This window comes from Lutjanus erythropterus, chromosome 9 (genome assembly GCF_056507025.1).
Source record: "Lutjanus erythropterus isolate fLutEry1 chromosome 9, fLutEry1.hap2, whole genome shotgun sequence".
NCBI lineage: Eukaryota > Metazoa > Chordata > Actinopteri > Lutjaniformes > Lutjanidae > Lutjanus > Lutjanus erythropterus.
In genome coordinates, this window is record NC_139325.1 from 40098821 (window position 1) to 40116313 (window position 17493).

Genomic DNA, 17493 nt, shown 5'->3' on the forward strand with positions numbered 1-17493 from the left:
ACAAACACACCTGAAGCTCACCAACAACAGAATCTCTGGCACGAAACATGTTTAATTCTCGTCTTCTGTTTTGCCGCAGTGCCTATGAGCAGAAGCAGCCTGCAGGAATGAAGCCCTCCAGCCCAGTGACGCCCCCCTGTAGCACCCCTGTGTCCCCCCTCCATCATGCCTCACCCACGGCGGCCCCGACACCCAAACCAGACAGGACCTACGCCCACATACCGCCCTCGCAGCCGCTCCCCGACAACGCCTACTCCATGGACCACAGGTACTGCAGCCCCGCAGCCTTTTACATTTACATCACATTTACATGCGGGGCTTTTAGCTGGCGGTTGTACTCAGAACAGATTAAAATAAGGTCACAGCAGCAGATGTAGATCAGAGTTTTAGTCACAGTAGAAGCTCATTGGTTGAGTGAACGTTTAGTAGGAGGAGCCAACAAATGGCAGCTTTTGATTAGCTGTCAGCTATTAAATTAATCACAGTCTATTTTGATATTAGACTAATGGTTTTAATTAAAAAAAAATGTCCAAATTCTCTGATTTCAGCTTCTCAAATGTAAATATTTTGTGGTTTCTTTCGTTCCTTATGACAGTAAACTGATGTTTGACGACGTCACCTTGAGCTCTGAGAAACAGTCGTCAGCATTTTTCACTATTTTCTGACATTTTATGATCCAAACAACTAATTGATTAATCAGGAAAATGATCAACAGATTGATCGATGCCCTAAACTCAGTAAACTGAAAAACAGATATCTAAAATGTAATTAATGAATCATTTAAGAGCAGTGATTCCAAACATTTTAGATTGTAACCTCTTAAAATAAAGTCCCATCATGTGACACATCTTCACTGGTTGCGTCTGCTGTATTTACGATCAGTTTATCAGGTTTTTTAAGAGGCTTTAACAGTTGACATTATGCAGTAATTGGCAGGAAAGAGCCTGTACAATTGTCTGTACAATTAATGGTTATATTTTTGTAGTATAAAAAGTATTTTTTGCTTTCCTGTCCTGTGAATCATCTCAGGACACCTTCAGGGATCCCGACCCCCTCGTTTGGTCCCTCCAGTGTCAGCAAGCTCCTGTAACTTTATTATTTAGATAATTTAAATCAGCTAGATATCTCTTTCTGTTGGTAACAGCTATGTTTCTTTCATTTTTAAAAATGTGTTTGTTTTTCTTCAGAACAGCTCTGTACGCTCTGTGTGAAATGTTTACATCAATACGGTGCCAAACGGCCTCTTGGATCATGATCATTATATTCTGCTGGTAGAAGTGACTGTGTTTTATAACCACATTGTTAACAGCTTTTATTTTTCATTTGACAAGACATATTTCCAGTATCTTCTAAAAAATGCCCAGTTCTAAAGAACATTTATTTATTTTATATGTATATTTAGGTTCTCCATTCTTGCTTACTTTGCTCAAACTGTAAAATTTCTGATGTTATTTGAGAAATTCCTTCTACATGTTGAGGAAGAGTGTATGCAAGATTTTTGACAATCAGTCACTCATTTAAGTCATTTTTTCGAGCATAAATGTCAAATATTCTCTAGTTTTAGCTTTTCTGCTTTTTCTTTTCTTATGTGATAGTAAAGAAAATATTTGGGAGGTTTGGATGAAAAACAAGCAATTTGATGACCAAAAGATTCAACGATAAAAAAAGAAAATTGGTTGCAGCTGCTTTTAACCACCTCTCTTAGTCTTCATGCTTAAATCTGGGTCTTTTTTGTCCACCTGGACCAAACAGCACCACTATATGTAAACAGGCTGTGATATAACACTCGTTATTGATTTGTTGGGTGGACAGAAAAGTTAATTTTGCACCCCTGAATCCACCGATTTTCTGGTCCTCCTCAGATTTCGACGTCAGCTCTCGGAGCCGTGCCACTCGTTCCCCTCCCCGCCGACGATGGCTCGGGACGGCCGGCCCATCTACCACAGGCAGATGTCGGAGCCCAACATCCCGTTCCCTCCTCAAGGCTTCAAGCAGGAGTATCCCGACCCCCTGTTCGAGCACCCGGCCATGATGGGGGCGCCGCTGCCCCACACGTACCCCGCCACCATGATGATCAAACAGGAGCCGAGAGACTTCACCTACGACTCAGGTGAGAGACTTGCGAGCGCCGTTTCATGGGTGTGTTACTTTGATCCACTCTGGTAGGCGAAGGAGCCATGAAGTGACAGCAGCCTTGTGTTGTTTTTTTTTTCTGTCAGAGCGTTATCATTTCAGGAATGGGAGAAGACATGGGAGGAGGGGGTGGCGTTTATTGAGTTTGCCCATTATTAGGGCAGGGGATCTGGTTGGGCCGGGTGTCTGCACCGGTCGCCATTTCCTGTGGTGCTCTAATAGAAAAGAGGGGGGTGGAGGGAGGTGGTGGTGGAGGGGGGGGGGTTATGCCTGGTCACAATCCAAAAATCCGCCCTCCCACGCTTGTCCGCTCCCTTTAGTTAGAGAGTAAAGGGACCTAATCATCAGCCCGCGGCCTCTGCAGAGCCCGAGGCTACATCAGGACATGAATGAACATACGCTACGACTGCTGGCTTCATTCACGAGGCGGACAGAGAGGACCCAGGAGAGGCCGAGCTGGAGGAGAGTCCGTGTGACCAGTCAGGGAGAAAAAGCAGCCTCTTCCCTTGGCGATGAGTTCTAGGAAAACACTGTGGGGCCTCTTTCACGTCTCTTTTACGTTAGACTGTCTTTGTCTTCCTAACAAGCGGCTCTGCGGTTTCTGTCAGGGAAAAGCCAGGAAACTGTGGGCTGCGGTGTTTTTGTCACTTTCCGGTGGCAAGTTCACTTTACCACTGATCTTTTTAAGTTTCATGATCGTGTGGCTTCTAAATGCATCACGATATTTTTGACCAAACACCTTGTTTATAATGTAGGGATTATTGGTGCTTTCACAAAACATTAAGAGATCAGTAATGTGGATTTAATGACCAAGTGGGTAAAATAAAATAACAGAACAGTCTGGTAAGTTCAGAAAATGACATCACTTTACTGTAATGCACCTTTAAAAGCAGGAAAAGACAAACTCATGCCGTATCATGATATAATTACATCCAAAACTGAGGATGAGAACTAGTATCATGTCACATCATCAATAAAATATTGATATATCGCGCTGCGAACTGGACAAGGAGTGCAGGTAGCTACCAGCTACCAGGATGTAGCAGAAGTATGTCTCGAGATTAGTCATTCATCTAATTATTTTGTCTTAAAGGATCTGACAAATCTTATCACAAGTTCCTATAGTCCACTGTGATGTCATCAATAAGTTTATAATGTCAAAAAGAAAAAAAAATCTGCAAATTCTCACATTTAAGAAGCCCGAGCCTGCAAACTGCTGACATTTTGTGCTTGATAAATGTCTTAAACAGCTAATCAATAATCAAAATTGGTATCGATTCATTTGACAATCAGTTAAGCTGTTAGTTATTTGTTTCAACGCTACTCAGGATGTTACATTTCACTGACTTCTAATGAGCGCAGCAGTAAAACAAAGTTCAGTTCTTATTGTCATTAAAAGCAGCTGATAATACACGCTGTAAAGGTCAGAGCAGACCATAAAGGTTATACATAAAGAGGGAGTGGATGTATATTTTTGTTTATAGTCTTGCCAGTGTCCATTACTGTACTGTGGATCCAAGATGGAGCATCCGAGTGAATTTATTAGCAGTCACAGTGGAGCATGTTGACTGGAGCAGGCCTGTTGGAAAGGATGGGAGGGGAGCTGGTAATTTCATTAGCAGCAATTTCCTCTACAAGCCCATTACTTTGATGAAGTTCAGAGAAATGTTTATGGGCCTAAATGAAGGGCCTCAGTCTGTTTATTGAACATTCACTTTGTAACCTGTTTGCCCTTTTTTTTTTTTTTTTTGATCACGAGCATCACAGCCGTGATGTCTGTGTTGTGGGAGGTTCTGACATATACAGTAAACAGACGGTCGATGTCCACAGTGTCGTAGAGCAAACCAGCAAGTACGGGCTTTTATACAAACGTGAAAGTATTTTTCAGTTTTAATCATGCAATGGGTACAAAATCTTTGATGATATTCTTGACTGAATGATGATACAGATACCATATTTTAAAAAGACACCGCCAACATTTTACACATTTCATTTTAAAGCCTCTGAAAACTTCAATTCAGCTTCAATTATTTAAAGTTTTCTTTCTTATAATAAAAGAAAGGCAGCAATTCCACAGTGTGACCCACTGTCAGAACCTTACCTGAGTGAACTTGGCATCTAAATATATGTAAAGTACCAAAAGTAAATGTACTCATTATGCAGAAAAGGAACATTTTTCAGTAATGTATATAACGTATGCGTTTTCATTACTTTAATGTTGCTGGTAACGGTGGAGCTAATTGTGATTATTTTACATACTGTCTGTTATACATCATCATTTATTAGTTGATTTATATTTTGTCAATAATCTGAATCTGCAGAATAACTCGTTGTCAATAGCCAACACAGACTGCATTTAAAGATCTATTGAAAAATATAGACATACATTTAAAAAAGTTTATGGTAGTCCTCACTCACTGTGCCATCCGATTGGTTCAGCATCAGAAATAATGACCTATCAACAGTGAAGTCTGGGCCACAGACAGGAAAGAGACTGCAGGCTGTTCCGGTGAGCTGAGCAGAGCCGCGTGTCGAAGGGAAGCCAGCAGATATCACCCAAGTTGCAATAAACATCGCAATCTTATCATCTATTTCTGTGATGACAAGCGTGTCTAGTTTCCCAGTTACGACACTGAAAACGCCTGAGAAGATGGTCTGGATTTCACTCAACGGAGGCAAAAGAGACAGCTGTTAAGTCAGCTGATTTTATCCCCAACATCGTCCTTCAGAGTAAAACACAGCACCCATCTTTCTTGCATATAGCTGTTTATTTATCACTGCAGCTCTGCATCGAGATTTAGGGAATTATTTCTTTAAAAAGCTGGGTAAAGATGGGTTAATTTTGCAATTAACGTTATTTCTTGGTTGCATTCATTCCAAACTATAGGAGGCGATCACCTACGTCACGTTATACCACTATTAGAGTTCAAAGTACTTGAATAAATTTACTTAGTTACATCCTCCACTGTCTTTTAGGATTATTTGCCAGCCTGCTTCATCAGGACTTTGTTGGTGCGTTTTGATCAGATTTGATTGACAGGAGCTCTGCAACATGAACAAGTATGAAAATATTTGACACCACTTTGTGCCAACGAAAGCCCGCCCACTTCAAACCAGTGAGACGTGCTCAGAGAAAAAGTAGAAAAACAGAAAACTCTGATATGAAATGATCCAAAACTTAAAAAAAAAAAAATTATATATATATATACATATATACATATATATATATATATATATATATATATATATATATGTATTCACACAGGAGCCAATCATTCATTGGAAGAACTTGATTGAGACAATAAGCGTTCAGGGTGTTTAAATCGACATTTTGCAGTTACACAACATCCAGAGTTAAAAGTCAAAGAAACCTCCACCTTCAGGTCGGTGCAGTTTTGATCTGAAAGTGTGTAAAAGCTTTATGTCGACCCCTCACATTATGACAAAACTTACATCATGTCAGCTTGTGTTTTCACACGAGCGCCGTGTTTTATTCTGTAGTAAATCTTCCTGTGAGTGGAGACGCTCGGAGCGTGTGTTAGCAGTGTGATATAGCGAGCTGGCCCGTGGCTGGGAGCCATTGCGATGCCGTCGCCGGAGGGCATATTCTTTAATCAGAGCCAGTGGTGCATTGAGTGAACAGGCTTTGACTGCTCTCAGATAACTGAGATAGTGTTCTTAATGCTGCCTTCGGGCCCTTTAACACCCACTCTCCCATTCTTGCCTGGCTTTCAGCAGAAGTGCCTAGCTGCCATTCTGTCTACTTACGGCAAGACGGGTATCTGGCTCACACTAACAGGACTGAAGGTACCGACGACGATTCGAGTGAATGTTGTGATGGTGCACGTTGGATTTTTGATGAATGTCAAATCAAACGCTCCCTTTTTTTTTATCTTGTTTTCCAGGTTGTATGTTTGACAAAGTGGTGAGGCATTTCTACGATGACACCTGTGTGGTACCTGAGAAGGTTGAAGGTGAGAAAACTTTAAATACGAAGTTGCGCTGTAATGTTGACGTCCACGAGGTCGTGTTGTATGATATTTTTACGGCCGCTGCCTCGGCCCGTTCTCTCTTGCGAAAGAGATTTTTGGGACTTCCCGGTGAAATAAAGTAATAGTCCATTATGTGTCGTTTAGGGGACATCAAGCAGGAGTCAGGCCTGTACCGCGAGGGCCCGTCTTACCAGCGCAGAGGCTCGCTGCAGCTCTGGCAGTTCCTGGTGGCTCTGCTGGACGACCCGTCCAACTCCCACTTCATCGCCTGGACCGGACGCGGCATGGAGTTCAAACTCATCGAGCCAGAGGAGGTGAGAAGCTCAGAGAAACATTATTGTATACATTTATTTATATTAACATTTATTTATCCTCACTTTTTTAAATAATACTACTTAATTTTGAAGCAGTTTTTACATAACTAAAGGACACGTTTCATCTTACTTCCTTTTTTCTACGTCTTATTTTTCATCCTGTTTGTTTACCACAGCTGTAGGAGCACGACGCATTGCATTACACTGCACATATTGCTTTTGTATGTTTGTTTGAATCCTTAAGTGTGTTGCCTGTAGTCGATGGACAGAAAATTGTCAGTTTTCATAATGACATTAAAATACCAAGCGTTTGCTGCTTCCAGCTTCTCAAATGTGAGGTTTTACTGCTCTACTCAGTTTCAAATTGGGCTGCAGCTAACAATTATTTTCATTATCGATCAATCTGCTGATTGTTTTCACGGTTGATCGTTAGTTAGAGCCACAATAATTAGTCGATTAATCCATCAGTTGCCAACTTTAAGTCATTTTTCAAGCAAAAGTGTCAAACATTTGCTCGTTCAGCTTCTTAGATGTGAGGATCTGCTGCTCATGAAAGAGATCATGCAAATTAATCAATAATGAAAGTAATCGTTTGTTGCAGCCATAAAGTCTCATCTCTAAAATGTCAAAAAATTATGAAAAATGCACATTATTATCTCCCAGAGCCCAAAAAATGAACACTTCAAATTGCTTCTTTGGTCCAACCAACAGCCCAGAATCCAAAAACTCTTCATTAAATATCAGAAATGACAAAGAAAAGCAGCAAATCTTCACATTTAAGAAGCACAAACTTGCAAATGTTTGACAAAATGACTGAAACGATTAATCAGTAATCAAAATAGCTGTTAGTCTGATGAAACAAGCGATTTGAGGCCGTCATGATGCCCATTTCTCACTGTTTTCTGATATTTTATAGATAAAGATCTGTTAAATGTACAATAATGAACAGGTTAATTGATAATGAAAATGAACAGTGGTTGCAGCTCAAGTTCAGCTTGTTACAGTCGTATCTGTGCCCAGAAGAAATGTAGATTTGAGCAAAAAATAAAAGCAGGTTGTGTAATACATCCAGGCCAAATTATACGATGTCAAAGGTCAACATTTGAAGTGGGATAAATAATGTTTTCTGCTCTTCAAGTGGTCATAATACCTTTTTTATTTATCTTGTACTCAACCACATCCATCTGACCCTTAAGGCCAGCGCCTGCTAAATATTTCACAGGACATATTCCTAAAAATATAACCCATGTTGACGGTTGGGCCCTTTGAAATGGAAACAGAGGCTGCGTCTGTGTGCGCCCACATCACACACAGTGGGGCTCAGTCACTGTTGCTCGCTGTTGGGGGATGGAGGAGGATGCAGGGTGCAGGCGGGGGGTGGGGGTGTAGAAGGGAGGAGATGGAGGGGTATCTGGCAGAGGGCCACGCAGCCCCGACAGTGTGTAGAGGCACGGGCCAGCTGCAGCTAACAGGGGGGCCCATTCATGCCATCAGGTGACCAAACGCACTCGCTTTGGGACGCCGCGGACGAACGTTACACTTCTTTTTCACTGGGCAGGTGTAGCGTGTCGAGATCAAACAGTTTTTTGTTTTTTTTTTGTGGTTCTTTTTGTCTATTTCAGTAAAAGAGTCCCAGAAAAACAGAATAGATGAACAAAGGGAGAGAAAAGGAAGAGAGGAAACGTGAGACATCGAGTAAAAGTCTGCAGAGGAGAAGCTGACGAGAGCACTGTGGGGCTGTGGGTTTGGACTGCGAGGCCGGGTGGTGGGTGGTCTGGTAGACAGGTGCTGTAACATCTGCTGCCTCGTCCGCTGGGCGTGTGACAAGCTCCTAATGAACACATCCCTGGTCAGGTCTGCTCAGGCTGGACGCGCTCTAATTACTGTTATTAGGAAAATATGGATTAATAAGTTTGTTTAACATTTCAGCTGCCGCCGCCGTCTTGTCAGGAAATCAGGTCGACCGTGCGTGTTTGTGTTTGAAGCGTCTGCAATTTTGGCATCCTGCTCCTCTGTTTGTGTTTACTGACTTGTCTCTGTGTTGTTTATCTGTGCGGTGCAAAGGTGGCACGTCGGTGGGGGATACAGAAGAATCGACCGGCGATGAATTACGACAAGCTCAGCCGATCGTTGCGCTACTACTACGAGAAGGGAATCATGCAAAAGGTAAAATAAATCTCAGAAGACAGAGAATTTACACAATCAGTAAAAAATAAAGAAACTACAACAACTACAACAAATATCTACAACATTAAATGTGATCCAAATGTCTGCTAAACTTTGATCAAATGGATCTTTACTAACATAAACACATTTTAAAAACATCTCACCGTTTTAAGATGAAAACTTTGGAGCTTGGAGCAGATTAACAGCCTGATTGACACCACCTGTGTCCAACTCCCCTCCTCATGAGAGCTTATATAAGGAGGCGGAGCATCTCAAACACGCTGAACCTGATGAAGAGCAGCAAAAATCTTGTTTGTGCAGACACTCTTGAATGACGTGAAATAATAGAGATTTCTGGGTGTTTCACTGTTTCTGCACAACAAATCAATATACTGAACTGTTTTATACTAACAGGAAGTGATACAATACTTTTGACATCAAACTGCAACTTTAAAATGTCACTGAGACGCAGCAAAATGTGCTCCCAGACTTTTTTTTGTTTCTGGAAGTGTCTCTGGAGCTGTTTCACCATCATCTATGATTAATTTTTCTCATTTTTTGAAGGTTTTCCTCCTTACTTGGTTGCTTTTTCAGTGTGAGCAAACTACATAGTCAAACAGCTGAAAACACAGTGTGGTTAGTGTGTGCAGTTAATGAGCTACAGTGTGTCAGGTTCAGGTTTAAAGGTAGATTTGGTTTGCAGTAAAAGACGAGACGTCCGTCCTGACACACATTTCATAAACATCACAGATGATAGGCGAGCATTATAAAAGCATTCAAAGTGGTCAAGTATACTTAAAAATAATACATACAATTTAAAAAACAGAAAAAATAATGGGAGCAAAGTTATCTTGAAAGAAGAAAATCTGCCCACTGAGATCAAAGAACAAAATCCCAACATACTTGAAACTTTCCTTCATCAGGTTATTTTACACAAATCTGACCTGACTTGAACCGTTTTTGTAGCTTGACTTTGAAATAAGTCAGGCTTATCCATAAATATTAAGAAATAGAAGAGATATGACTATACATACTTTGAAAACTGAGAATTTGTTGCCTTGTATTGACAAATGGATATTTTGGGTATTTTTACCCACTGACAGGTCAAGTTGAACAACTATTTGTTGGAGAAAGATGGCTGTTAATTTTTATGTTTTCCTTGTAAATGTTTGTATCCACTGTAGAGTTGTCAGTGTCTTAAACTTTGAGACAATACTAGTATCAAAAAAAAAAGATTCCCAGTCTTTTGCAACCAAAGCAAACAGGAAAAAAAGTACTAGGCATAAAAAACAGGATTTTATTTAATTATAACCTGCACACAGTGCTGATAAAGAAAAAGCTGGTCAAGTCAGTTTTTATGCCGTTGAATTTCACAAATCACAGTTTGCCTCAGGGGGCTTTGCAGTCTGCCCCCCCCCCAAAAAAAAAAAAAAGTAAAGAAAAACTTGTCCGATCGATAAAGACTGAAGTAAACTTTGGTTTTGAATGAGCACTTGCACAGATAATTTTCTTTTTGTGGCTGTGGTACTTTATTTAATGGATATTTGTTTTGAAAAAGTATCAATACTGTTGACAGACTTCATCCACTAAGTCTAAACGTAGTTTCTAAATAGTTTCTTTTAAGAAAGGGATGATCATTTTTTGTATATTTGGTGTCTGTGGTGATTTATCATTCATGTTTTAAGTTGAATGGACTCACACCGGTTTGTGCCAGAAAGTCCGACTTATTTATTCTCCCGCTCCGTCTCCGTCCAGGTGGCCGGCGAGAGATACGTCTACAAGTTCGTGTGCGACCCCGAGGCCTTGTTCTCCATGGCGTTTCCCGACAATCAGCGGCCGGTGCTGAAGACGGACATGGAGCGGCAGATCAACGAGGAGGACACGGTGCCGCTGTCTCACTTTGACGAGAACATGGCCTACGTACAGGAGGGGCCCTACTGCCAGCCGCACCCCTACAGCGAGGGCTATGTTTATTAACGTCAGCCCTACACACACACACACACACACACACACACACACACACACACACACACCAACACACACACACACACACACACACACACACACACACACACACTCCACTCCAAACTCCACTCTCCTCTCCCTCCGCCTCCTCCGTCCATACACCTGAGACTGTCATGTCCTCTAATTCACAGTCGCTCCGGGAATAAGACTGAAAGCACACACACACACACACACACACACACACACACACACACTCACGTGCGGTGGAGCTTCCCTCCTCTCTCTCCGTCTGTCTCACATAAACACATCCTCCTTTTTGCTCTTGTCTCTCTGACGTCCAGGCCGCACAGCAGGATGGAGAGTGCACTTTATGGACAAGGATGGCGCGGCGTTGACCTGCCAGGGGTTAGCTATGTGGTTGGCTTTTTACCGCTGTTTGTTTGTACATTAATGTGGGAATCATTCTGTTTTTTTTTTGTTTTTTTTTTACTCTTATGATTTGGAGCATGTGGCGCCCTGGTGAGACAGGACTCAAACGGCTAATTCACGCCGTCACCCAAGAGCTGAATCTCAGACTTTCTGCAGAAGAAAGAAAAACAGTCTCGTCTGCAACAAATCAAAGGATGATCACCTTCTGTCCTTTAGTTTGTCCTCAAACGGCCATCCTGTCCCTTCAAGCTCATTTTAAGTGAACGCTGGCGCCGTATTGTAACGATACTTTAACGGTGGAGTGACATGATGATTATAGACTTGAAAAAGTAACGTGATGATAATAAAAAGAGACATTTTAGCTCCCATCAGTGAGAACTGCCTCGTCACCAGTTTGAGCACAGCACCTCTTGTCCGTCGCTGATCTCTGCCCCTCGTCCAATCAGACTGTAGATCTCATCATCTAGGTGTTTTTGCTGTAACGACATAAACTGGATCCTCCTCCTCCTCCGACGCCTCCTCCTCCTCCTCCTCCTCCTCCCGACGGTTAAAAAAAAACCTCATGGGTTAGTAAAAGACGAGACTCCGGCACACGAGGATGGAAAAACTCTCTCTGCATCACATGTGAACGGCCTGAGTTTAGGATAATCAATAAAGCCGCAGGCCGCTGTAAAATAACTCATCTCACTGTAAAACAGCAGTTTTTCCTTTGTATTCTGAAACACACGAACGCAGCAGTCCTTCATTTGTCATTCAGGTGTTCAGTTTTTCAACGAATAACAGGTGAAAGTGTATGTACAGTCAAAGTGGACACAGCAGTCAGTCAATCAACACATTCAGGATTTTATTTGCATCCCAGAATAAAAAAAAAAAAAAAAACAGAAGTGATTTTATTGGCTTAAACAATAAAAAAAATCAGAAAAAAAAAATCAAACCAAGTCAAATATTTCCCTGATTTTTCTTCTTTGTTTTGTTCCAGGTGAACATGAGGTGTATATTTTGCTTAAAACCAGTTGCTTTGCCATCGAAAGGTATAAGAAATATTTAGAGTTTTATAATGTGATTAAAAAAAATTCATGTTATAACAAAAAATAGTGTTCCATTGTATAATCAGGTAAATGCACATTTTGTTGCTGCTTCAAATTGTACGTGTATTTTCTAGTCTCAAGAAGAAAAAAAAAAGAAAAAAGGTGCAGCAGTTATGGCCTGCTGTTCTGGATTTCGTTCCCTTTTTTTTATTTGAATTTTATTTGTTTGTTTTGTTTTTTGTTCAATTTGAGCATTAAAAAAAGAATCTGGTCAGTCCGAGTTTTTGTCTGTCGAGGTTCACATGTGTGGGATGGGATTGGCAATAGCAAAAATTCTGTAATAAAATAGTTCTGAAAACAAAGTTATCACCACTTTTCAGATGTTTTACGTGATTTATCATTCCATAAAATGTTTTGTTGTTAATAACTGATGTGTTTGTTCTCTTGGCAGTGTTTTCTTTTTCTGGCGTATGAGAGAAAACGCAGTTTAACTTTTTGTTTATCCCTTCTGTCTTGGCAGAAAAGAGTTTTGGGTCATACATTTACAAATTTGAAGTGGACAAAAACAAAACAAAAGACACAAAAAACAAGAAAAAAGGTGTGTGTGTCTGTGTGTGGAGGCTAATAGATTATGGACTCTTGTCAGTTTCCAGGTTGGAGAGAAAACTCCCAACCACAAAGCATTTAACCAAAGTGACACCTGAGGAAAAATCAATGGCTAATTTAAGACACCACTTTTTCATGTAGGTGAATTGCTTCTGTCCTTAACAAGACTGGCAGTAATGAAAAAAAACACTCCCTTAAAGTTATTATTTCCTTCTGTAAAGTGTCACTATTGCTAAAAATCAATGACTAATTTAAGGAAGCATTGTTTAATTGGTTCCACTGATGGGAAAAATGAAAACGGATGTGTAAGTAATGAAAAAACACTACTTGCCTTAATTTGTCAGAGCAGGTTACAAGCCAACCCTATTACAGTCCCCACTCTCAGATTTTTTTTTTTTTTTATTGATTGTCTGTAGTGCAGGGAATTGCCCTTAACTTTAAACACCTGATTGCTTCCCCGGGGATATTTAACAACATCTAATCCGACGTGCACAAACCCGAAAGCAGCAGCGAGGCTTTTAATATGATGAATGACACTTGTAATTTGGGGGTTTTCCCTCTAAAATGGCAATAGTTTGTATTAATAACCTGCCTGTTCACCGGGGAAAAAGTACCGTACACATGTATCACTATTCTGTTATTCTCAGGACGTCATGAAAAGCTGCAGACAAACAACATCATCTGCAGTTTGCTCACATATTGTGCCCTAAAATTATTTCTAATTTTCAAAAGCAGGTGCAAGAATGTCTTCTCCTGTTTGTCTGAGGGGGGATTTGGGAGATTTTATGGATGTGAACTTGGGTTTACTTCCCACAATTCCCCAAATTTAAAAATGGTGGTTATTTAAAGGCTGATTATGATATATTTTATTTATATTTGAGTCCATTTGGGTTAATAAAATAGTTGGTATTGGATGTGGATGCAGGCTTTGAAACAGCCGTTCATGAAATCAGAGCTAATATAATTTAACAATTAACTGAATAACATGAATAATACAGATAATTAGAATATTTTGCCTATTTTCTCACAGCAGTGAAGTAAATTTATTCAAGTACTGTACTACAATACACTTCTGAAGTACTTTACTTTAGATATTAAAATGTTTTGCTGCTTTACTCTTCAACTTCTCAACATTTCAGTGGAAAATACTGCACTTTTAACTCCATTAGGTTTATTTACTTTATTTAAAAACCCATTTAATAAGCATATAAAGTACAATGCTTTGTTGTACAGTAAATTAAACCCCCCAGCAGTATTTCTGGAGGCGACTACAACAATTATACTCTTCTTACTGTGAATCAGAGCTGTCAGGATATCAGATTTTCACTACATTATTATTATTATGACCAAAAGGAAAGGAAGAAAAAGAAAAATGCTCTCACTCAAATTTATCTTTAACTTTGTTTCTTGTGTGTTTTGTCTCCTTTTTGGCAAATGAATTACACTTAAAACATGAATGTCTGGAGATGGAGAGACCAAATAAACCGATAAACAAAAGAAACAAGTTATTTAAGATCGTACAGTATTCTTAAGAGGTGCAGGATTATTGACACAATATTATAATATGTGTATGTTTGATTTTTTTAAATATCATGGTTACCACTCTATCATGACACTTATAATATGACTGCATCAGTGATAATAATGATTATAATGAGCTCTTACTTACACTTAAGTACATTTTGCATGATAAAAATTTTGAATACAGAATTAAGAATGGAGTATTTTTGCATTATCTTTACTTACTGTATGTTAAGGATATAAATATTTATTCCACCCTTCTTTCCTTTAGTCTGGTCAGATGTTATAAGGGGGTTTAGGGGTTTAATGCTTCATTAATTGATCAAATCATTCTAGTTTTGAATATTTACACACATTTATTAAACTCTAGTTCTGCAGCTATTGATTATTTTCGTTATCGATTAAACTGCCAATGAAAGAGACGTCTTCAAATCGCTTCTTTTGTCCAACCAACAGTCCAAAACCCAAAGAATCTCCATTTACTGTCATAAAGGACAGAGAAAAGCAGCAAATCCTCACACTGAAGAAGCTGGAGCCAATAAATATTTGACAGTTCTGCTTCTGATTATAAAAGTAGTTGGATATTAATTATTTTTGCAGGACTTTTGTCTACTTTTTAATCAATCAAGTCATGCTGCTTTTGGATATTTACACACACTTATTCAACTCTAAGGCTGCAACTAATTATTTTCATTTTCAGTTCATCTGCCCGTTATTTTCAGAATTAATCATGTAGTCTGTAAAACGAGTCCAAAAAGACATTTTCAAGTTGGTTCTTTTGTCCAAAAACAGTTCAAAACCCAAAGATTCTTAATTTACTGTCATAAATGACAAAGAAACGCAGCGAATCCTCACATTTAAGAAGCTGGAACCAGCAATATTTTTGGACAATTTTGCTTGAAAACATAGATTTTGATTTTTGTTCGATCAACTAATTGATTAATCAAGTAATTGTTGCATTCATTTTAAACTCGGGTTAGAACAGAGTATTTTTACAGCACTTTTACTTGCTGTGTGTAAAGGTTGTGAATATTTATTCCTCTCTTCTTTCTAGTATTTGTCTGGTCAGATGTTTTGGGGGGTTGCGGGGTTTAAAACTACGTTGGGGGGGACTTCACGCTCTCTGAAATCCTGGTCAGTTGGCCTCCGAGGCTGCATGTGGTTTGACTTCTGCTGTCCAAATGAACTTCACGGTTACAGACCGGACACAAACGACTGCGGTTTATTCAAACTCACGTCATTGAAATCCCATGCAAACGCCTCAGCGCTTTAAATATGTGGTGAGCTTTTCCATGTCAGCGGTGTGGAGCTGCTGCTGCTGCTTTTTTTTACACCTGTTTGTCGGGACGGGTCTTGAGGTCGCTCGCAGGATTGCTCGTCTTACACCTTTTGAAGATGTTGTGTCACTGAGGCTGAAAATCACCATGCAAATCCTGTTATCTGGCCCCCGGTCAGGGGCTCGGGGCCCCGGCTATCAACATATTTACCATTTATGGACATATGCTTTACATCCTGTGCCACCGGCCAAATCCTCCCCTCCTCTGCTGCACTACCGGCTAATATTCTGTGTATCTGAACTGTGAATTGCGGTCCTCCCCCACTGTAACAAACAGATGGCCGCTCGATCTTGAGTCATCACAAACCCATTACGAGAGTGACTTGTCCTCAGCCGGGCCGCCTTGATTCGTGCCCGATGGCTCTCGCTGGTGTTTGCTCAGGCTCTTAAGTCATCCTCGGGCTTCGTGACACACCGTGTTTGCTCAGGTTAAATGGCTTGTGTTGCCCGTGGAGCCCCCTGATTGGCTGTGACACGGCAGTGTTTGACGAGTGAAATGACACCGAGCGGCCCCCGCCGCACCAAATGTGTTTGGCTGTTTGAAACAAGTTGGCTTTTAATACAGTGTGTTTACACACCAAAAAGCCCTAAGTGTGTTTCTATCTGTGTTGCCAGGGTCTATCAGTGGCCAGACCAGTGAGCATAAATCATTCAGGGGTAATTCAGAGGAACAACAGAGGCTCTAAAAGGAAAAAACAGGGAAATTATAAAGCCTCTATAATGGAGGCCCCTATTACAGCTGCTGGTCCAGTTCAAGACTGCCTTATAAATGGTTTTATTATCTAGGAGGCACTATTTTGGGCAGCCAACCAGCACAAAGGCTACATCTGTCCAAAATCACTTAGTGAACTCTATTTTACTGTACTCCTGAACACAATTCTGGGATGTAATCAAAAACTTCCCAAAACATCCCCTTTTTCTTCAGAAGTTTCCCAAATCCAGACGCGAGTGGATGTTTTTCTTTTTGTTTTTCATTTCTTTTTTGTCAATTATAGAGCACAGAGCACACTGCGCTGCGCTGTAGGACACACACCGGGGTCATAATTGTTTTCAGCAGCAGTCACTCCGGATCAAAGGTCCCGCGGAAGCTGCTGACTGCTGAAACAAGCGTCGTCGTGGTCTAATTTAACAGGGCTGCTGTATTTTTGTTTTGTTTTTTGCAGGGTGTTTCGGGCAACGCCACTGGTTCCTCACTCATTACAATTTTTACTCTCTTGTTGATCATCTTCCTGCGCTGGAGCAGATGAAACACAAAAGCTGCCCCCCCCCATCCCCCAAACACAAAAGCCTGTGACAGTAATAAATAGCCTTTGTGATCCAGGTTTAGAAAGCTGTGAAATTGGATATTGAGATGCTCTCCGGAGCTGCGGGTCGGGAGTAGTTTCAGACTAGACTGTGGGAATCGTCTAATCCGATCACCGGGAATGTAAGACGGGCTAATCGCCTGACGGACCCGGGCTCATGTGCCCACGGGGGGAATTGGTGGTGGGGAATTGATGCTGTGCTCGTTTTGAATGGGGATTTATCAAGTCTTCAGTTTCACAGACACTCGTAAAAACACTTTTATGTCTGTCGCTTGTCAAAATGTTGGGACATTAGATGAGCGATGAAATGTTGTGTTGTGGAGTCTGGAAAACATGTCAACAAAGCAGAGCTGCAGCGGTGTACAGTTTAACAGAATACAGGAATCTGAAAATTCACAGTTATCATACCAGGTACATTTACTTATCTATGGTACTGAATTCTACAGTATTAGTGTTATTTAAATAATGTAGGACATAATATTTAGTGAAATTATAATAAAACATTCAACCAAAAAAAAAAGTTTTATTCCTTTAAAAGTCATTCTAACTAAAAATAATGACAATAACAGTAACTGTGTGATACCATAAACCATAAATAACAAATGTTGATGCATTTTGAGCCTGTTCTCACCAGAAAAATGTGCATTAGTTGAAAGTTAATATGTCATAGTAAGTTTGGCAGGAGAAGCATAAGGAGCT

At 40.4% G+C, this 17493-nt stretch overlaps 1 protein-coding gene across 4 annotated transcripts in view; it reads left to right on the forward strand.

Annotated features, from left to right (window-relative positions):
• etv1 (ETS variant transcription factor 1) overlaps positions 1-12239 on the forward strand; it is a 28933-nt gene extending 16694 nt beyond the window's left edge. For 2 of the 4 annotated variants that reach the window (XM_084727590.1, XM_084727593.1), the window contains 7 exons: positions 80-268; positions 1863-2110; positions 5869-5940; positions 6039-6107; positions 6270-6439; positions 8504-8605; positions 10361-12239. In XM_084727590.1, coding sequence (XP_084583716.1) covers positions 80-268; positions 1863-2110; positions 5869-5940; positions 6039-6107; positions 6270-6439; positions 8504-8605; positions 10361-10582 — 1072 coding nt within the window. In that variant the 3' untranslated portion in view covers positions 10583-12239. The remainder of the gene's footprint in view (positions 1-79; positions 269-1862; positions 2111-5868; positions 5941-6038; positions 6108-6269; positions 6440-8503; positions 8606-10360) is intronic. The other 2 variants (XM_084727591.1, XM_084727592.1) reach the window with 2 other exon arrangements.
• Positions 12240-17493: the final 5254 nt, after the last annotated feature.